Raw genomic sequence first — 23,067 nt, forward strand, 5'->3', positions numbered from 1 at the left:
AATTACGATAAGTTTCGTTACGTTAATTAGATTAAGTTACGTCACGTCACGTTACGTTACGATTAGTTTCGTTTCATTGGGCAATGTACTGTTCCTTTGCCTAATGTTGCGCTTTTTTGGTAACGTTTGTTTCTTTCGCAGTGTCGCGTTTCTTTGTGTAGAGTTGCGTTTCGCATCAAAGTAACACAAACGTTTCGTTATCAAATGATTTCGTCATGTTGCGAAATGTCAAACAACGATTCGCTTACGCACACAGTGCCATGCTAAGTTGCGTTATGCGACTCGCTTCTTTGCGAAACAAAGCTTCACGTAACGTTAGGCTACGGTCATTGACGTAGTTTAAGATTATTACGAGGGTAATTAAAACGTCACATATAACTCAACGTTAATAAAGTTCGCTTCTGGCTTCTAACATTAGCAACACACACTTATATGTTGACGGAAAGTGAAGCAGGACTTACTATGGAGGACAAGGGTTCTTGTTGCAAGACTTGGACTTGGGTACTGGTCTGGGCTGTGGACAATGCTGGTCGCTGACCACTTGTTGGGTGGACTCGTGGACGCAAAGGACAATCTGGGTCTTAACGCCTATCAAAAAGATGGAGATCATTATTATTGTTAAATAGTATAAAGCAGAGGTTCTCATTGCCGGTCCACGTCAACTCTCTTGCAGTCCGCCAAATATATTACAAGGGCTACACTGTACACATGTAACACATCAACAACAAAAAACTTTTAATTTGTAAAAAATGCTCACCTTGGGCGCAGGTCTGTGAGCAGGTTCCGTAGCCCCGAGTTGTCCAGTAGGTAGCCCCGTCTATGGAGGTCTGTCGGTTGATTATGGGAGGAGCGTCTCTTCTGCTTGCAGTCCCAGCATCCTCTGAAGCGTGGTCCACCTCTTCATTGTTCTGGTAGCGCCTTTGTATACAAAGAGCGATTTTAGTCTAACGTGTTAAAAAAAATGTTGAAAAAGCAGGTCAAAAGACACAAACCCTCCTTCATTGGTATTGCGTTGCTCTGGTAACGCCTTTGTACACAAAGTGCGATTTTAGTATAACGTTAAAGCTTAATTGCGAAAATTGGTTTCTGGCCTTGTTGTAAAAGGGCGAACACCTTTCCACGATAATTTAGATATGCGTGCTGTTGGTAATTTAGTATTTTTGTTAATTTAGAAACCGACAATTATGTTTCATTGTTTAAAAATCGAGCCACGAGATAAACCCCCCTTCTTTCGTATGGCGGCTATTTGTTACAGTTTCGTCTGTTTTATGAAAAGTTAGATGGCCAATATTGGATACATTTACTATCGGTGAAAACTAGAATGTTCAATTTTATAGACAACAGTTTTATATATAAAAAAAGACAGGCTAAATATCGTATCGGATCTAAGTGACTGTTCTACAGCGGGCATTAAAAAGTATTGATAAGATGTTAATCTGTTGGTATAGCTTTGTTTAAAAAGTAAATACTTGTAAGTTGTCTCTTGTCTCATAAGTCTAAACTCCAAATTGTGAGAATGCGATAGTGTATATACTTTTGCGACAATCAAAATAAAAAATCCTCTGTTTGCACGTGGCTATTAGCAAAAACTCCCTGGACAAATCTATCCAAACTTAATTAGTCTTTCGAAGCCAATATAGAAGAAGGCGGCATTCTTCTTTCTGTATGGGCTTTGATATTCTTACTACGTCTTACTACAACCTTCAACCATTATCGTGAGATTTATTCGAAATGTTCAAAATTAGACTTTATACCTGCTCGGCCATCGGAGGGGTCCGGTCGACTCGGCCCGAAACCGGGTATTCCCCAGACGATGGGGGTTGGTGTACCTCGTTCCGATTGGCTTCGAGTAGCGATTCGAGTGTTGGAACGAGTTGGTGTAAAGAGGTCGGCGCACTGGGGGGTTTTGGGGGTTGTTGTAGGGGCGGTGTTGGGGGGGCAAGTTGAGACCCTCGTCGCCGGCGTCGATACTGTCCTCGGGGCCTCGGGCAGGTCCAGAGGGGCGCCGGGGTGATGGGTCCCGGGGTGGGGCTAGGATCTTGGGTACGACGAACTCGTATCGGATACCAGGGTTTTCGAATTGGAAGAAGATCTGTTGATAAAAAATATGAGAAAGTTCAGTAAAAATGTTAGGATGGTGAAAAAAATATTGGAAAGGTGAAAAAAATATTAGAAAGGTGAAAAAAGTATTAGAAAGGTGAAAAAAATTGGAACGGTTAGATATGTGATCGATAGGATTGAATGCTACAGGAGAGTGATAAGACTATGATAAAAATTTTAGAAAAGCAAGATGTGTTTACGTGGGTCAAATGATACAGGGTTAACTGCACATACAGTCACACAATTACTGGTTTAAAATAAATTCTGAAAAAACGAGAATAACTTATAGTGAGAGATTTTCAGCCCTGTTAAGATTTCTAGAGGCTGAATGGTAAAAACAATGGCTCGGTTGTCACAAGTTGGATCCAGCAAATCTACAAAAGTTGTTATATTTTAATACATATACGGGTGTGTAAGAGTTTTTTTAAGTTTATAATCGTCTTATTCCTCAAGTGTAAAATCCATCTGTAAATATTTACTTATTTGCTTTGTGTCAATCTCGGGAAACACCGGACATGTTTTCCGCAATAAACAGGCATTTAAGTTATAAACGGCGTTGTAATGGGCTCGAAATTTCGAAACAGTTTCAAATTTCGCAACAGACGCAAACGTATTTTGGGAGGCTCGTCCCAATGAACCCTGACTAAGTAGAAGCAAACAATGCGGTAATTATTAGCCGAGCACAAACCGACGTGTATTTTGGGGACGGCTAATGTGACAGCGGAAGAAACCGCGCGAAATTGGCTTTTGACTTTAAAGCTGTGGTTCTTTACCTTATTTAGCGTCGTAACCATTGAGAAGAACTTGAAGGACTAACGGTACGCCCTACGTACAGAACACTACATTGTGGGTGAAATTTGCATTCAAATTAAAATCACAAATTTAAACCATTCGAATGTTGTATTTGTATACCACTTTTTACTTTTTACTTTTTACCTGTCGAAAATCATAAAGCATTGTCGAACGGACCTGAATTTTTTTTTTGGTGGATATAGGGTATAGGGTTCTTAAACTGGGGTCCCTTGTCCCCTTGGGAGTACGTGGGCTAATTTTAAGGGGTACACGAAGGCCTAATTAAAATATTTGTGGATAGTTAAAAAAAATTAAAATAATTTGGTAAAAAAAAAGAAAATTGATAAAAAACACTTTTGTGCCTCTCTGAATGTTTTAACATTTGTATTTATTTTTTTGACAAAATTTTGACCTGTTAGAAATACACTGATTTAAACATCATATTGTTGTATAATGAGTACTAAATTAGTGTTCGTCATAATTTTGATGTTGGTCGAAACAGCAGGTTTCCTTTAGGTCTACTTGTTTTTTGACGTCATCGCTAAAACTTCCACGCCGACCCTGGCCCACGAGTAATAAAAACATTCTGGGAGTTCGCGTTAAAAAAGTTCGAAGAACCACTGATACAGGGTGTTATATAACAGGATGGCAAAATACTACAAACGTTTAGGTTTGTCATCAGCTAGTTTTCACTGAGAAACCACCTTGTATAATTAATTTAACAAAAGAATGAGTTATTTACGACCTAAGGGGGTATTTTTAACGTGCGGTCGCAGTTTCTATTTAAAGATGGCCAAATTGGCCGAAGTTCGACGCGACGGGTTTAACAGTCGAAGATATGATAGGCGGATGCTTTCTAGTAAAGGCTTGGCGCATTTATCGCTTAAGCCCATTGGGATGGGCCAGTGTTTGGGAGGATTGCGGTTTTATCAGTTGTCGAGGCAATTTTCCACGCGTACAAAGAGCCTTTTCATCGCTCGTAGATTTAGCGATGCTTCGCAGAACTGCTTATCCAAACACCTTTGAACTTCGACGCAGCGCAGTGCAAAGAGCCCGTGAGAAAAATGATCGTTTCACTGTACAGCTCAGGGTTTCCTAAAACCCGTTTGTCGAGATATCAGTTGTTTGCGGGTTAGCCTCAAATTTGTGGTTTTCATTGTGACCTCATAGACTTTCATTGTGACGTTCTGTGACGCGGTTTTATCAAACGCTCTGCTATTACTCGCCAGCCAAACGTACTGGAAAATGACTTTGTTAGTTTATAGGAAATTACCTGCGATTTATTTTATTTATCAAATGTGATTGCATTTAGAATTTAATTTATTGGCTTTTTTATTGTTTAAAACAAAGCTGGGTATCTTTATTGGCATGTAAAGTCCACAGAACTTTGGGAACACAAGCCACAAAAGGTTGCGAAACTACGGTATGGCCACCCTGTGAAAAGACCCATATTCCTTCAAATGATCCACACACATATAGGTGCTCGACAACTGTGATCTAACCCTCCTTAAGCTCCTTTTTGAACAACGATTACAGCTTGCGTATCATTAGTACACCAAAAGCGTTCCCGGTATGACCCGAGGTTGTAAGTTCGAATTTCACTGCAGGCTAAATGTTGCTCTAGCCAGCATTGCTTGCATCATTGATCGACAAATTCAGTTAGTCTGCGATGACTTTCGTTGTTCTTCGAAAGACTACGGGTGAAGTATTTTTATCCGGTTTTATTATGAATCGATCTGTCGACGCGACAGCTTTACGAAAGGCAAAGTGACGTCATGGTTTTGGCTAGGAAGCTTGGAAGTGGGAATCGAAATGCGATAAGGGCGACTCGTTTCTAATGTGATGGATTACGCGGGTGATGAAAGGTACAGCTCGTGTGTTGAGATGTTTAAGCTTGGTGTTGGGAAACGATTAATGGATGGCAGACGCGTCTGGTATGCAGTGTAGGGGCTACTTATGAATAACGAAACACTAAGACGTATAGTAAGAACATCAACGCCTATACGGAAGCAGGTAGCATATTGAACGTTTTAAGTATCTCCTTATTCATATTTAACATAGTAAGAAGGCACTCAGGGTTAAGTGACGAACATCTTTACAGCAACCTAAATCTTTATAGCGTTAAAGTTTGCATTTTGAACGAAAAAGGACAAAAGCAATTTTTGTTGCAGTTGTGTTTCTATAAAAAAAAGCATAACTGGATTTTCTTTTGTTAAAACATCATCTGTCAAGATAAACACTTGGATATTAGCAATAGGTTCAAGGCATGGCTCAATAAAAAAATAAAAAAAAGTTGGCTGATTTATATAGTGTTGGTCAACGATAAATGTTAAATCAACGATAAATGATAAACTATGGAGTTGGTTAAACGCTTAAAAAATTTTACCAGATTTGTTCTATATAACTCGACATAAACACATGATCTTATATGTAAAAATCTTTGAAACGCAATATTTAAACGCAATATTTCAACCGTCGTTGTTTATTGTCATAATGCATAAGCACACGTTAATCAATTACAAAGCTGCTTTAAACGATGAAATGAAGCTAATTTTATTCAGAGGCTACAGTACTTTAAATTAAGTGATTCCGCTGTTTTGCCGCAACAAACAAATCTACATACGGGTCTATTTCCTTAACGATCTTCCAAGTTTAACCTTTACTAAGAACACAAAACCAAAATTTGCCAGCAACTCCACATACCCAACATGGTGCTAACTTTCGTAAGGGCGAATTTCCCACAAAAAACACCCCGCCAAAGCCCGCCCCTGTTTACAGAGCAAAGGCAGGGGGCTTTAGAGCAAAGAAAACCGCCGCACGCGCGCCCCCAAAACGGCTACAGCACCCACAAGTTGCCTAAGGTGCAAATCCTCAAGCAAACAAGCGCTAATCGGCTTTCTGATGTCCAACCAACAGGTCTGTTTGCCTCGAACTAACGCGCGTGCGAGTTTAACGACAGAGCCCTAATCCCCTATAAGGCATCGTTTGACACGTTCTGTTGGCGTAACCCCGCTTTTCAAGGTCGGGGTAGGGCCAGTTGGGTCAAAATTCCCCGTTTTCGGGGTGAGCCGGCGGATTGCCCAAGGGATTAGGGAGATGTGGGCTGGGTGTAGGGTTACATTTTTGCGTCTAGGGTCGTGGGATCAAGGCAGTCGACACTTAGAGCTATAGTTGTAGGTTTTAAACGTTGAGTCAAGTCATTGGGTTGCTTCGTTCTACACAAACACAATTTCTTGGATGTTTTAAGGCGACTTTACAAGTGCGTTCAGGGTGACTTTTCTTTTTGTGCTTTTGGTCCCTATAGCACTCAAACCTCCAGTGTTGTAAATTTCCAAAAGTTTTTTTTTGTAGTTAATGACTTATGTTTCCCAAATAAGTGCTATACAATGATACAAATATTTGGTTGTTGGTATCATTTTAAAATGTTAAGTTGTTGGTATAATTTTAAATTACCATTTTTTTGCAATATTGTAAGTGTTTTAATGGCCTGCTTTTACTTAAATTGCAGGTATTAAACATCTGAAATAATTTGGCAAAATTGCCTACCCTTGTTGGCAAAATTGCCTACCCACTGAAGTTATTTTGACAAATGATTTTTTATTTGGACACATATTTAGTTGAGTTTGCTAAAGAAGCATAAGTAACAATTCGAGTTTTACTATTGGCCAAAAGTCAACAAGATAAAGTATAAAACTTATCCGAATCAATCAATACTGAACCGGTTCAGGCTTGTTTGCTAAAAGGATTAGGGTTATTTACAGCCCCCTAAAAAGCCGCACTTTACACCTTTTGTACTGACTTTACAGCGCCGTAAAAACGCCCTGCAAACATTCGAGGTCGATAATCACGGTGACGGTGCATTGAACAAAAAAACAACAGCGAAAGAAAATGATTATAGCACTATAGGCGACGCCCTTGTGGCATTTGGGGGCAAAGTACTAAAGTCGCAATTCGCGTGATAAGAAACGGAGCACCGCACTTAAAATTGATATTAAAGTTAAATTTGTTAAAACTCCAGTCACTTATATTAGCCCCAAAGCCTGACTGCATTTTTTCCTGCTGAAATCCGAATTCAAAATAGGACGATATATATATATGTTAAGAACGATTTTTTAATGGTAAATTCACAAGGCCAGTGATATTGCACGCAAAATGACGTCACTTGCGTGATGTTTTTCCAAGCATTTCATGCCAAATATCTCTGGGGGGAATGCACTAGAATGCAATCGGGCCTCAAAGTGTTAGGACTTGGACTGTATATTTATCGCAGATTTGTTTCCGATGACCTCAACTGTTTAAAGCCCGTTAAAGCTGCAATGTTTGCGCTCCCTTTAATGTGTAACTTCGCGCAATATCAGCATTCTTTTGTCGGTGTTGCGTCGTAAAACGTTGGGGTTTGATCCAAAATGTCAACGGCACTTTGCCGAACTGCCGGTGCTTTAACAACCTGTTGCGACACGTGTATACAAGGGGCCGTGTTAAACATAGAAGCGGCCAAGTTGTTGTTGCTATTACCTTGCAAACTTTTGCGACTGATATGCGCGAGTTGGGCTGGTCAACTGTAGAAATATGTGACCAATGTTGTGAACGAGTCATTTTGAAACGACTTAAGTCGCGGTCATGTCATTTGCAATAAATAACCAGTCAATTTGCAGTCCAAGTCAAGTCATTTGCAACCTATAACCAGTCAATTTGCAGTCCAAGTCAAGTCATTTGCAACCTATAACCAGTCAATTTGCAGTCCAAGTCAAGTCATTTGCAACCTATAACCAGTCAATTCGCAGTCCAAGTCAAGTCATTTGCAACCTATAACCAGTCAATTCGCAGTCCAAGTCAAGTCATTTGCAACCTATAACCAGTCAATTTGCAATCCAAGTGAATCATTTACCATGTTAAGTTCTTGACGTAAAAATTAAACATTAATTTAATAAAATTGGTAAACTCGTCCGTGTGTGAGCAACATCTTAACTAAAAAAAACAAAACATTTAAAGCGATATATTAGAATTCTGCGAAGACTTTAATAATATTGCCCAAAAACGTAAAACTCTTTTTAACAGTAATTGAATTCAATTTATCACATTGCAATAGCGGAACGGCCTTTCACCTGTATCTATAATCAGAAAAACTTTAACGGCTCATTGAAATGCAAATGTATATACTCTACTTTGCTGTCGCCTAACAAACACATGGAAACATGTTGTGCCCGACCTGCATGCCGCAGTCGCACGTCACAGAAATTTGCGGCTACGACCAACACGACGTAATCGACGTATGTGCTGACGCGCAAAAACCTGTCGGACCGACGTGATTTTGCACAAGGTTGAAAGACCCGATATCGAGTTTGACGGTTGCGCGGTTGTGGATAAACAGCATACTTGTTATCTGCGGTAGTGTCAACATTGGGAATTAGTAGGGAAAACCGTTGGCTCCATAACGGTACTTAGGGCTGAAGCAGTTTGGTATCAGATAAATACCGCTGATTTTTTAATTTGCATTTTTGAAGAAAAACTGGCCTTGAGATATGCTTTGACAGCCGGCGCGCAATTAATAGTTTCTTTGTGTTTTATTTGGAATTGCTTGTACCTAACAAATATCAGCGATAGGTAAAAGGCCAAAGAAAAGCTGCTTTAAATCTAGTTTTAGTTTGACCACATACTCTAGTCCAAGGGTTCTCCAATTTTTTTTCTTCGCGGACCCCATAAAAATTTTTGCTTCGCATGGGCTAGTGTAGGCAAGAATTTTAAGAGATGACGTCATAAATTTAAGTCATTATACAAATAAACTCCAGAAATCTGCTACTTCCGGTCCGAAAAATGTGAAAGTGAAATAAAGTTTAAATAATTTAGCGCATAAACCTTTCATTATTGATTAAACTTTTTTAAACTTTGATTCCTTCTTAAAGATACAATAATATTTCAATTTTGCCTTCATGGATCACTAAAACTAGTTCACGTACCCCCAAGAGGACCATAGACCCCAGTTTAAGAAACCCTGATCTAGTCCAACTCCTGAGAAACACGTATTTTATCGCAGCGACCAAAGGTGGGCAACTATATAGATCATTGCCTCGAGTCTTCGAAATACCCTGAATGCCCGATAAGACACGCACATATTCCCCGACTGGAGTACATTCAAGCGCAAAGTGTCAATGTCGCGATGTTTACCAAACCACTGCCAGCGAAGATTGCAATGTTTGACGACACCGTTTTGACCTTGGAGGGAGATATTGCTTCCCCAATAGAATGTCGTGTAGCTATGTAGCCCGTCGGTCAGTAACCCCTGTATCTGGTAGTTGGTGGTATAGCGTGGACGGGTTGGCATTCACGGGTACTTTTGTAATTAAGATTGATTTTTTATTTTATTTTTTTCGGGGGGAAGGTGTGTGGAAAACTCGGGCAATAAAAAAATACGTTTTTTCCCTAAAAACTGCTGATGCCTTATTTTGTGACGCAATACATTTCTCTGGGGAACATATAAATGAATGACTTTGAATGAGACAAGAAAATCTAAAGAATATACAACTTTCATTGTCCACATTTACGTGTAAGGGCGAGGAGATTTCTTCTCTTTTTACATTTAGTTTGGCATGGCAAAAAACACGATGATTTTGAGACTGCATGGCGTAACACGGCTAGTCGGCTAGGGTTGGAAAACTATTTGGAGACAAAGCAAGGTTGTCTTACAGATTTAATTGCAGGCGACTTTTACTTTAAAGAACACTCCTTCCTAGACTTTGATTCATTTATTCGATCGGTTACCAACAAGTTTACAATTTCGTAGACATAAGTCGGAAAACGCAGAACACACTAAAAGTCAATCAAGTGAATTCGTTCTTACGCTCAATAAGGTTCCCATCTAACGAGCAATAAGAAGAAAAACGAATGCGGAAAATTGGCCAGCAGATGTAGGCCAGGTGGTGTGACCCCAAGGCTGTATTTCTCCTTTTGTTATCGCATCTCACCTAACGTGGCTAACCGGAAAACGTTCAAACTCGCATTATAGATTTGATAAGGGTTTCGGCGGTTGGATTGCAAGCGTGTGTTATAACACCTGGTGAAACTGTTAGAAACGTCTTTTGTGGCATAGGCGCCAAATACCAAACAGATAAGGGACAAATGCGCTATACACTAAATGTCTCGTGAAGAATTACGAAACTAAAACAGAAAGATAATGAATTGCAAAGCAAAAAGGTCGAGTATAGGTCGGCATCATCTTGATTAAGACGTTTCGATACGAGCTTGTATCATCTTCATTTAATGTGACTGAGAAGCAATTCAAGCATCACTTACAAAAGGTGGGACGCAATTGTTATCAGTCTGAGTTACTATAGTTGAAGCTCAAGCTACTTTACAGATCCGTGCATAGTGTAGCCAAAAACGAAGCTCGTCCGATTTATTTTCAAGCAACGATGTACAGCTTTCACATGAAGGCACGCTTTCTTTCGCTCATATTTTCACGCAAAAAAAACTCTTTTTAACGTTTACCGATCGGGCCCAACCACAATCGGTGCATTTGTTTGCGTGTTTGTGCCAGTTTTTTGTCACTTCAAAGGCTTCCACGGGATGAAAGGCGACTGACAGGATGTCGAGCGCTTGTCAAACAAATGAAACAAACGACCACCTGCTTGCTAGGTTGACTAACTTGGCCGAATTATGGCACCTGGACGTTTCTTGCGCACGTGAAAAACCTCAGAAAGATGACTTTTAATGAACGATTCACTTTTTGTAACGCGGTGGGATACGGATATACAATCATTTTCGTACTAATTTTTCAGTATTTTTGGGTGGGTAAAACATTGAAAGTTTCCCTATACGTTAAAGTATACTAAGCAATGGAGAATAATGGCTGGAGGTTGTAGTAAGACGTAAGGAGCAATACCATCTGCCGTAAAAAGTACATTTTGTTTAATATAGAGAATGTCAAAGCCCATCCAGAAGTAGGTATTATTTTGAACGTTTCTAATTATCTTTATTTATTTTCAACTATGTTGAGACTAGTCAAACTATGTTAAAAATGAATAAAGAGCTATTCAAAACGTTCAAAATAATACCTACTTCTGTATGGACCTTAATATTCTTATTAAGCAAAATGTAGTTTTCACGGCAGTTGGTTTTGCTTAAAAAACACAGGGAAATGTCCTGTTAAAATTACCTTATACTCAGCGACGATGTAAAACTAAGCCAGTAGTTCTATTGTCAGTCACGTTAAAAACTTGCAAAATGACCTCACTTAGACCCGACTAATGTTTGCTCGGTCAAGCAAGCCAAACATTGACTAACAAAAACGCGCTTGATGTTCCCGAAGCTGCGAAAATAGAAGGACTTTCTTCTTCCAACTAAAGACTTGGATAGAGAAGTGAGAAACGTTTATCGGCAAAACACACGTGCTGTTCATGGAAGTTAGGCACAGGGGTGGCTATTAGGTTACCTTAACGAGACAAACAACGCCCTTTATGAGGGGCAACATTAAGGTGCCACAACAGGGAAAGAAACATTCGGTCGGTAAAACATTTCAGCTTCAATGTCTAGTTGTTTTAAGAAGAAAGATAATTTCGAAAATGCAAAAAATTTATTATAAGTTTTTATAATCTTTTACTGTTTGTTTTTTTATTTTTATATAATTGACTTGAAATGCTATAATAATGACTTAATTGACTGGGACTTGATTTGGGCAACTGATGACTTGGAAATGGGATATTTTTTTAAAAAAGACTTCAAGTGGACCTTATTCATTTTAAAATAATTTATTCACAGCACGGTTTACGACTTTACCTAACTTCTATGATTTTCTTAAAATTAATCGACAATGTTTGTTTTTCGCCGCTGTCCAGACAAACAGTCGTTGAGATCAGCCGAGCCTATCTATCGTCATATCACGTCCGCCGCTAAAGCCCTTCAGGAAAAAAACAACTGGTAACTTGGCTTCCTTGCAGTGTTTACAGGCATCTGTCGGCAGGTAAACACTAGCCAGCCTTGTCAAGTGTGATAGATGACCGCCTGAGACCAGTAGTGTCCCTTAGATATTGACCGGCCGAACCGAGCTACTGGCCAGTTCGCATGTCCACTTCAAATCTTGAGTTCTGGCCGATATTGCTTAATATTTCTATGAGGATTGCGACTCGGAATACCAGAATGCGAAAACACATGGAAATCGGCCTCCTTATGGAACCAATTACACCAAAAATGGTGCGAAATAGAAGCAGGCCTCACAAAACGGCCTCGTAAACGGGCCAGTTGCGTACTTTTTCGGATCAAAGCAAGTTCTCTTCTGGTCGAGTATTAACATAACAGCGCTGCGGTAAGCGGTGCTTAAAAGCTGTGAACGGAGCATCCGTCTTTTAACAAGGGCGTACTGACTTCGTGGGAAATTGTTCCCGGTTGAGATAAATGACTTTTTTTCGAAGGCCAAGTAGCAACAAGTGTCTGGTGGTTTTGCTGAAAAAAGAGTGATACGGTGGGTATTTGTAAAACATAGGAATTTTTCGCTGCCCATTAATCAGTAGTGTGTTTAGTCTGTGATTCATTTTTTGGGGTATAGGAATTCCTTTAGTTTTTACCAAGGGACTTTGCTCGTTCCCGGTTCAAATAAATGACTTAAAAAAAAATGATTTTCGAAGGTCAAGAAGCAAAAGTGTCTGGTATAGGAGAGACGATGGTTTTGCTGAACTAAAACTGATATGATGGGTATTTGAAAAACAAAGGAATTTTTCGGGGTCCATTAATCCGTAATGTGTTTTGCCTGTGAATCATTTTTTTGGTATAAGAATTCCTTTAATTCTACCAAGGCCTTCTACTGTTTTCACGCTGACAAGGCCTTGTGAAGCTTTGATGCTGCTCTTTATCAAATATCAGTAATGGCACGGACTTGATTTTTTTCTTAATGAATACTTTAAAGAAGGAATGGTTCAGACGCTTGGCGGGCGGCTTGCTTTCATCAGGCAGCTTGTGTATTCCCAGGCGTAATTCAATCGACATTGTTAACGCGAATACATTAACGCTTTGGCGTCGCATTTTCTAACACTTTGTGGTTTGTAATTGACGACCGAATTACAGACTGGAGTCGCAGCCAACGCTAATGGTACCTTGGGGTTCTTGTGTCTTTATTTGCTCATTATGTTTGATCGACAGGGCTATGGATAAATTTTATAAAAGAACGTTTCTCCGATGGAAGTGTACCCTATTTATCTTTTAAAAAACACACAAAAAAAGGGAGGCCTAGAAAAATAGAAAAGTCTTATAGTCTGCTGAAATGGCCTTCGACTTAAAATGGACTATAGTTTGCATGGGCTTTTAGTTTTTAAAATCACGGGATTTTTTTTTTCAAAATAGGTCCGTTATTCCAAAAATAAACTCTTTATATATAATATATGTTCACTTTTACGTATTTAAAATTAATCGTCAAACGAAGGCCATCAAAAGCACAGGCCACAAAGTTCCTGGTGGACCCCTTACTGCTATGACAAAATTAGTTGGAAAGAATTCATGGTTTTTGTAAAATTTATAAATAGTTAGCATTGCTAGAAAGGTTCAGGCCCGAACACCGAATCAGTCTAACGAACGTTTACTTTGCCACGCGATTTGTTTTCAGACAGAAGACGTAATGTCAAATTCCTGGGAATTATGAAATGACCACACACATGGAGATGTTTATTTACTTGATCTCAGCAACATACATCGGCGTTGTGATAATGTCTGGCCAATGGTTCCTGCGAATTTGAAGCGTCGCTTAAACGGCAATTTGGCCAGATCAATGTTGATTTGCAAAGCCAACGAAACCGCCAAAACAGGAATGATCGAAAAGCAATAGGTAATGGCAACGACGAACAAATATTGGGCGCGCCATGGGGCAGACTCAAATTACGTCATCTAGCTTTAAATTACTTGTCTTTACTCTTATTAAAACACCGCTGTAGGAACGTTACCTAAAAGGCGGCTAATCATTATCAACACGTAATTATTTTCTCTATTCTGTTTTAGGTATACATGTGCCCAGTGTTTTTTTAAGGTGTTTCGGGGGACCGAAACGGTCCCCCAAATTTCCCCAGCGGTTTCCCGAATTTTGGACTTGCAACTTTTGGGTATTTAAATGAAACACTTGCGGTCTCTTAAAACTACTTAGCGGTCACCCAAACCAAACCTTAAAAAACCCTGCATGTGCCTACTATGTTTGTAATAGGAGGGGGTAAATTACTTAAAGTGTAAATCGGTGAAAATCGGTAAAAATTGGTTGATATCAGGTAAAATATATATAGGTACTTATTTTAAATATTGGTCCTTTATTAGGTTTTGCCATATTTACCTAAGTTGTTGATTTATGAACGCGATTTTAAGGTTTGCAACTGCAATTTTTCTCTACCAAAGGACATAGGGATATATCTAGCAAGACACATTGTATTACTACATTGACAGACAACTGTTTATCGTCGACCTAAAACGTCATGTTTTTAATAGAAAAAAACATATAGAATAGAGGTCGAGGATGGAAATTGTCATTCAAAGTCGAAATTGTGAGGTTGGAAAATCCCAGGGGCCCACTAACTTACTACTAACTTACAAGTGAGCTAACTTACTTCGTTTTATGTAAAAGTTGAATCAATCATTGGTAATAAAGCAGATTAACCCAGTGACGTTGGGACAAAGTTGGGGAGACAAAAAAATAAAATAAACCAGTGACTCAAACCCAACGAGTCCTGACAGTGTAAGAGTATGAAAACAAACAGTTTAAAACAATTAAAATTTTGTTCAAGTAAAGTAATTTCCAAAATACCTTGATCAAAGTCAAAACGTCCGGTAATTTGAAAAACGTAACTTAAGTGCACTTTAGGCAACTGTTGAAAACAACACGCGTGATACGTTAAAATCGAAATTACAAAATACAGTCAAAATCGCGAATAGCTTGAACGAGCTTTGCGCAAGTGTTTCCGGCCCTAACATCGAACAAGTTGCCGCTTCCTTAAATTGGCACGAGCGTACAACAAAGCGATCAATCAGCGTCGTGGCCAGACGCCGCGTCTAGGCTTTCCAAGGCGACAGATAAAGTTGGATTTGCTCGGCAGACAGAGTCCAGCAATGTCGCCAAGGACAAAGTCAACGCCAAATTCGCCGCTCTCGGCTTTGATAAATTGGAAAAAGCGCCCGGGTCGCCTTCCCGCAGCCTTTTCACGGCGGCCAATCTAAGCTACACCGGCACCGGCTTGTGGGGCGCCCGCCTGGCGCTATGCTCCCCGCCAAGGATTAAATCCGGAAGGCCGGCCGAGCGCGAATTGGGAGTGGATTTGAGCGGTGAAACCCTTTTTATCGTCAAAAAAACCCTAAATATGGGTGGCCCAGAGATATGGAAAATTCTTTAGTCTGCCAAAGTGGCTTTCAAATTAAACACTCAAATTTGCTTTTAACTTAAGTACTTAAAATTGACTAGTTTTTTTACGAAGTAAAAGGCCGAGCGGATATGGGAGTGGATTTGAGCTTTTACACTTAAAAAAAAAATTGCTTTCAACTCAAATAATATTAGCTTTTAACTTTAGTATCTTAAAATTGACTAGTTTTGTTCACTAAAAATGGGTTAAAGGTATGAAAAAGCCGATAATGGCTGTCAACTTAAGTACTTTTTTTTAAAAAAAAATTGACTAGTTGAATTTTTAACGTACAAAGTAAAAGGCCGAGAGGGATATAGGAGTAGATTTAAGCTTTTACACTTGGAGGGGTCCATTTTTATCGACCGAAGAAAACAAACTAAAAATGGTTGGCTCAAAGGTATGGAAAAGCCTATAGTCAGCAAAATGGTTTTTAACTTAAAAACTCAAATTTGCTTTCAACTTAAGTCCTTAAAATTGACTAGTGTTTCTTTCCACTAAAAACGGTGGCACAGAGATATGAACTAGCCTAAAGTCTGCGAAAGTTGCCTTCAAATTAAATAATCAAATTGGCTTTCAACTTAAGTACTTAAAATTTCAACTTATACTTAAAACTGGCACGGAAAAACACGGACAAAACATCTTTCTAATTTGGTTTGTTATTTACCCGGTTCGCTAGGAATACAACCCTTCAAAAATAATCACTTTTTACTTAATTTCTTCAAAAAAAAAATCGTCAAAAACGCAGGTTAAGAAGTTCAAGACTAATAGGGTAATGTGGTATTAGGCCCAGGGCTTTTCTATCGGCAGGACGTCTCCGCCTAATAAAGGCCCTGTTTGATTTCGTAGACAGGAACCCTTGGCGCTGCGGTAAAACACGCAGCGTGCACTTAGTTATGCCCGGATGCAGATTTGTATGGAAACGAGTTCATTGAAAACAGGCCTGGGCACCTTGTCCTTCAATGTAATTAGACTTTTCAGTTTCATATTTGTTAAACCGAAAACAGCAGGTTTCTTAAGTCTATGCTTTTTATGACGTCATTTCTAAAAATCCTAGGTTCAAGCAAACGTAAATTTTTTTAAGGGGGTGCACGTTAAAAACATTTTTTAGGAGTTCAAAGTTAAAAAAATTAGGGGACCACGTTGGGGTGCATATGCAAAGTGGATTCCAAAAAAAACGCGTGGTTTCAACACCAATAATGGCAAACTACAAAAGGCTTTCGAAATGCCACAATAAGGATCCCTCAGTAACATTTTTTAAGTTAAATTATGAGGATACGTTTTAATCACCGATCTTGAATCTAAATATATTTGACTTGTTTGGTTTGGAAATACAGATTGGGAAATGACCTTAAACTTCAAATCTACCTAGATGGAAATTTTAAATTCTAAGTATAGAAATTTTAAATTTTAAATTAAAGAAATTTTATATTCTAAGCTATGGAAATTTTAAATTCTAAGTTACAGAAATTTTAAGTTCTAAGCTATGGAAATTTTAAGTTCCGGAAGTTTTATATACTAAGCTGAAGAAATTTTAAGCTAAAGAGGACTTATTTAAGTCATCAACGGATTGGTATAATTTGTGCAAAAGATGAGTTAAACGTATATTTTTACCTTACCAAAAATGAGTCCAAGATTGCACAACACATATCAGCTTTTAACATAAATTGCACACCTATTTCCACCACCTACACAACACTAAGGCTTACCAGTACGTCAAGAGGTTCGCTTGTGGGGCCTTCGGCAAGAAGGGACTCCCCCTTGGGGCTGCTGAAGGGGCGCTGATAGTCGAAGGTGGTCGAGCCCACCACGTAGGAGCGCGACGGGTCGGGGATTCCCCGGCCAACCTCGCCGTTGATGTACATCACGTGACGGGAATTTCCCGAACGAAGAGCTGCAAAAAACGGCATTTTTAAACAATTTTTGCAAATACTTTTTGTGTAGAGGTGTTGCTTTTTAGTGAAAAATAGAGTCAAGTTGCTTGTTTCTACACGTGTTCTTTTTTGTTGTTTTTAGCTTTATTTCGTTCTCCCTGGAAATTTTTTCAAGTGACATTTAATATCATTGTTTTTAAAAAAGGACTGAAGTATTATACTACATCTAATTAAATGATGGGGGATCGCTAATTGTGTTCGTTATGCAAATTTCGTATAACGTACCAGAAAATACAATACTACACCTAATTGAACACCTTAAATTCGGTTTCAAAATAAATAGAAAACAGTTCTAAGTTAACAACTAAACCCCTTACATATGTGGGCAACAGACAGTTTTCGCCTACTACTTACAGTATACTCCAGACCTTATTTATGATTTACGCAACATACAACGCCCTATGAGGGCCATTATAATTTACAATCCTTGAAAAATCTTCAATTCGTGGGATATATATATTTTGGAGTCTTCAAAGTTGGTATTTTTAAACGGAGAGTTTTTTTTCGATACACTGCATCGTGGGATAGTTATGTGGCGGTCTTTCTAAGTACATTAATCATAACAAAATGCATTTGTTCCGATCGCCTGCGCATAGCGTTTGACATTGGCAGTGCGCAGTTGACCGCAAAAAAGCAATGAGAGCAACTCGCCTTGCCGCAAATTACACAGCAATTTACGCAGGCGCTAGAAATGAGCAGCAAAGTCACCGTGGTGTCAACTGTCAAAGACGCGTGTTGCTTTTAACGTCGGCTTTAAGTGCTTGTAAGCCCCGCGCAAAAGCCGCGGTAATTATGACGAATGTGGCGTTTCAATATTTGCGGTTGTGTTTGGAGTTGTTTGGCGTTGGAACGCGTATAAGCGTGTGTCAGATGGCAAGCAAATCAAAGCCTGTGGTGGAGTGTTCTATTTCACAGGGCGGTTTATTGTGGAGGATTGCCTTCAAACGGCGATTTGCGCTTGGGCAATAAAAGTGAAAAACTTTGCAGGGAAAAAAATATCTTGTCTGCTGTTTTGGGCTACAAGGCATTATCGGTACCAGGTGCTCCTCTATGAGGAGAAACAGAAAGAAAAAAAATCACTAACAAAAGTCTATCTTGCTGATGTATTAACCTGGGCAGTATTGTAATGAGTTAAGTAAATGTTTTTTAATGACTTGACTTAAGACTTTTGGACAAAATGACTTGACTTGACTTTTAGGTTGAAATGAAGTGTTTTCATTATAAAATTTGGTTATTTATTTTACATTTTTCACATAAAACAATTTGCTTGCTATATGTTGCGTTTTGCGCTATTTCCAGTTGAGTTACTCCTTATAATCGGACTAGTTTACCGATTTCACTAGTTTAACGTTCAATTTTTGCGACAAGGACTTTTGTGATACGTGTTTGTAGCTCTAAGCCCAATCAGAAACAATAACAATTTTGAACAAATATTTTTTTAAATATCTTGTTACAAGCACTTAAGCTGAAAAACTCAATCTACTCACTTTTGTGTAGGCTTTTTGTGTGAACGCAATGTTCAACTATAAGTTTGTGTATAGTATTTAATATCTACAAATGAACAGTTTGGATAATAATTAAAGTGGGCTGAAATTAAAAAAGGAAGTCTTTTACACTAAATAAAAATGTCGATTTGAACGCAATTTCTGTAGTTTACGCAACTTTTGCCGTCAGGCAATTCACACACTTTAAAAATAAAACGAACGTCTTTTAAAAATGTCCGAATTAAGGAAAGCAACGGATGGCACATAAGCGTTTAAAAACAACCCTCCAATTTGTTTGTATTGTATTTGCAAATTTTCGTGCAACAAATAGCACACGGTTCCAACAGCAATCAAAGTGCGTCGGGGTCACCACTCCATAGCCTATTGTATCGATCCTTCACCATCATAATAGGGTTCAAAGCATAAGGGACATTAAACGGCAGGAAAAAGAGTGGCGGCCATTCTCAAAGTCAAGTGCGCTACCATCAGGCTCGAGACCACTCGAAAGCGGGAAAAGGCAAACTCGAAACTTAGCGAAAAAGGCCAAAACTCGAGACATCGCGACCATAGGTTGTATTGTGTGTGGGAAGCGAGCACTCGAGGATTAACCCCTTCAAGGCTGTGAATGATGAACGGCCCGGTGCGACGACAAAGTAATATTGATCTGCGAGCTGAGTACCTTACAGATCTCGGCGTTGTTCATTTTTCGTTTTGTTTGTTACCTAAGGACGTTCAACCGCGAAGAACGGCCGAGTATCTGGCGCAAAAGTGGAAATGTCGCTCGACCGATGAACGACTTCTCGCTTTTGTGACGATCAAGTGCAATATGCGGGCGCCCGATGACCCTTGTCTTGGCCCTGACAGGCACGATTAATTTTGGTTGCGTCATCAGCGGTCGCCGTGACGTCATATGAGATCTTTGAAAAATGGAAACTGAACTTTTGCCAGTCGAGTGCTACTTTAAGGCACACGAGTGCTTCTATATTTTGTTGCCCGTCTGAGAAAGTATTGTCGCTGAAAACACTCGCGATTATAAAAAAGTCGCTCGTCGTTTTTCTTTATAGTGATTTTTGTTGAACGATTACCAAATTCAAAGCGTTTTTTACCTTTTTAAATATCGATAGAAATTTTTTTTGGGGCAGTGGCGACATTTGCCTGACAATCTTCAATCGTTTTAGTCTCTTAATTTCATAGCATAAAACTAAGACATTTTTAACTGGGTTTGGTATAAAGGCTTAGCATTCTTGTTAATGCCTTGCCAAAAACAGAGCGAAAACTACATTGGACAGTGTTTGTAGGCAGTTTTCCCTGCGACCCAAATACTCTTTTACTGAACGTTTCGTACATAAGAGAATTAGCAATCATTAATTCTAATTTAATTATAATGAACCAGACTTCGTATTACCTCCGCAATTTTCTCAAATTATGAGAAGTCTTCCTCAGAATTAATCTCAATAAATCTAACCGTGTAAACCAGGGGTTCTTAAACTGGGGTCCATGGACCCTTGGGGGTCCGTGAACTAGCTTTAGGGGGTCCATGAAGGCCTAATGGAAATGGTAGTGTATATTAAGGAAGTATTAAATTTTTTAAAATAACTTTAAAAACATTAATTAGTTTTTCACTGAATGTAGACTTGATTACACTTTTACATTTTTGGACCGAAATCAGCAGATTTCCAAAGTCTATTTGTATTGTGACGTCATATAATGACGTAATTTTTTTAAATTTCTTGCTTTCTGTGGTCCACGCAAAGCCAAAAAAAATTTAGGGGTCCGCGGTAAAAAAAAGTTCAAGAACCCCTGGTGTAAAACAATGCAGTCTGCTTCGCCACCAAATCAAACGGCGACCAAAGGTCGAGAAGCAACACTATAGAAGTTTAACGAAAACAAAATCCGCATGTTTTGTAAATATCCTTGCGTCGTTCACGGATCATAAGATCTCAATCGCAGTGACTCACTTAAACGCACGTCAACTAAAAAACGTCAACATAATAGTAGCGAAGAGGCCACAAACTAACGGCGCAAACAAAACAGAAGTCTGTCAACACGACGCACGTCGCATACTTGAAAGCTGTCAATCGAGAAATGAGATACAAGCAAAAACAACACAAGTGCCATGCCGGAAAGACGATCGTTCTAAATTCCCACAAATCATTGCCAAATCACCTTAAAAATGCCTCCACCTGAATTCGACGATCGATCTTAGTTCTACGATAAAGACCAGTAAGAAGAGCTATAGTCTTGTACGGCTCATTCGAATGGCACAACCTCGGTCATACCGGCTGTCGACGTTGCGTCTTTGGCAATTGAACGAAGAGCTTTTGGGGCGTGCCGATTTGCACGAGTTGCTAAGTGTATTGCGATAAACAGGTTTCGCATTCTAAAAGCACAAACGCACAGAAAAAAAGGGCCGGGTTTTGGGTAAAAACACACGTTTTCTGCTGAAGAACTGAATTGCTTAGGAATTTGAACGTATTGAAATAGGATTTTTTTGCAAAAAAAAAAACGATTTTTTTGTTTGTAAAATCGAATTGCAAAGTCTAAACCTTGAGGTGAGCCCTTTTCGGAAAACAATGATTTAAAATTTAGAAGCAGAACTTTAAAGAAATAGTCAACAAAACTTTCACATTATCAAGACACTTTGCGGACTAACGAAGGCAGGATGAAACACCTGGCTGCGGTGTGATGGAATATACGTGTATTCTAGGCAGATAAAATCTGGGGTCGGAAAAGGCTTAAACCTTAGGGGTTAAAAGAGGACTGTGAACTCAAAAATACAACAGCAGCTAAGTAAAGCCGACAACCAGCATGAGAAGCAGAACTAGCACCTGAACCCAGCTCGCTTTGGCAATAAACACACGGCGTCGTTTAGGTTTCGTCGACGGGACTTTGGAAAATCCTTAGCTGTGCACGAAAGTCGTCGTTGTTGGCTTAGTAGCTTGACCTCTGCAGACTGAGAATACACGCCCGGCCTTGTTTTGACAATAAACCCGGGCGAAATATTTGGAGTTGCGCGGGCTTACCGGTGTCGGGGCTTTGCGAATCCAAACAGAAACTTGATTTCGTCGAGTCTGGCAGTCACGTGACCCCGTACAGGTGGCGGTGTGGTCGACTTGGTCCAGCGATCTTGTGCGCGACATTTTTGTGTAATGGGCCACATGGGCATTACTAGCGAGGTAGAAATGTTGCACGTCAATATTGTACAGCATTTATGCAATCCTAATGTATAGACTGATTAAAGGAATACTTTGTGACTAGTTGACAAGGCTCCGCCGTTTTTAGAGTCAATGTCTCCGCAAAGTACGTTTTTTCGGCAACCTTAACATTAACATGTCAGTTTCTTGGTGCGTGTTGTCTTGTCATTTAATCATATTTTGCAAAGGTATTGTGGACGGTGCTTCAGGTATTGCGTTTATTTGGATCAATGCAATGAAGAGCAACTTAACTATAACAATGCCGTGATGTATTTATAGTTAAACGGCTTCATTTGTCATAATAGAGAAGGTCGAAAAAAAAATAAGTTCTAATTTCACTTCAACAGTAATTGGACTTTCTCGTGCCGCAAAACCTTCAAACATTTGCCTAAAAACAAAGACCAAAGGCAGAAGGCGCACCGCAAAACATACCGAACCAACCACAGACACGCGATCCTAAAACAGAACATCCATCCATCACAGCCGCCTCGGGTATTTATTCAACACTAGAGTAGGAATTTAGCTCTTCCAACAGGGCAAAGCAACTGCACGCGACTTAAGAGCACCTAATAACTATTACACCTTGAGCAGTGTTTCTTAACCTTTTTAGCGCTCGTACCCTTTGAGCTTTCATGACATTTTCGTAAACCCCCTGTCTACAATGGTCGACGGAAGTCAATAAAATTGTAATAATGGGAATTGAACTCAGTGTATTTATAACCTACGTGTTGAACGCAACAGTCTTGTAAGTTCAACAATACTTACAACACACAAACAATCAGTCAATTTACTAATGTTTTATTATTGTTGCTTTTCGTAAATTACGCATTCTTCACCAATATACCTAAATAGCGCATAACGTCATACTGCATGTCGTACACCCTGCTTTTGTGCTTCGTACCACCAAGAGGTACACGTACCCCTGGTTAAGAACCCCTGACGTAGAGTCAAGTAGAGGCCTTGCGTACTGCTGACAAGTGTTCTGTTATCGCTGGTCAAGTTTTTAAGCCCACACATAGCGTGGTGACCTTTGCCGCGGGTCAAGACGACGACCGAACAGTGAACAATGGTCCTTCAAGAGACTGACCACACTGACCGCTGGTTGGGCGATTCGTCAGGATTAGGTTGCGATATGGAGTGTCGCGTTTTGCGGCGCGGCAAGCGTCACGCGACTGCCGAGAGCGACACTTTTGGATCTGCCCGGATCGAG

General features: G+C 39.5%; 1 protein-coding gene across 1 annotated transcript in view; it reads right to left on the minus strand.

The window, feature by feature from the left end:
* LOC146170282 (thrombospondin type-1 domain-containing protein 4-like) overlaps positions 1 to 23,067 on the minus strand; it is a 63,331-nt gene that overhangs the window by 12,572 nt on the left and 27,692 nt on the right. Inside the window, exons 4-7 of the mRNA XM_083389301.1 lie at positions 16,955 to 17,139; positions 1,755 to 2,092; positions 758 to 918; positions 462 to 588 (exon numbers count right to left, since the gene is read on the minus strand). Of these exons, the coding sequence (XP_083245427.1) occupies positions 462 to 588; positions 758 to 918; positions 1,755 to 2,092; positions 16,955 to 17,139 (811 nt within the window). The remainder of the gene's footprint in view (positions 1 to 461; positions 589 to 757; positions 919 to 1,754; positions 2,093 to 16,954; positions 17,140 to 23,067) is intronic.

The sequence above is a fragment of the Ascidiella aspersa genome, chromosome 1 (assembly GCF_963924565.1).
Source record: "Ascidiella aspersa chromosome 1, kaAscAspe10.2, whole genome shotgun sequence".
NCBI lineage: Eukaryota > Metazoa > Chordata > Ascidiacea > Phlebobranchia > Ascidiidae > Ascidiella > Ascidiella aspersa.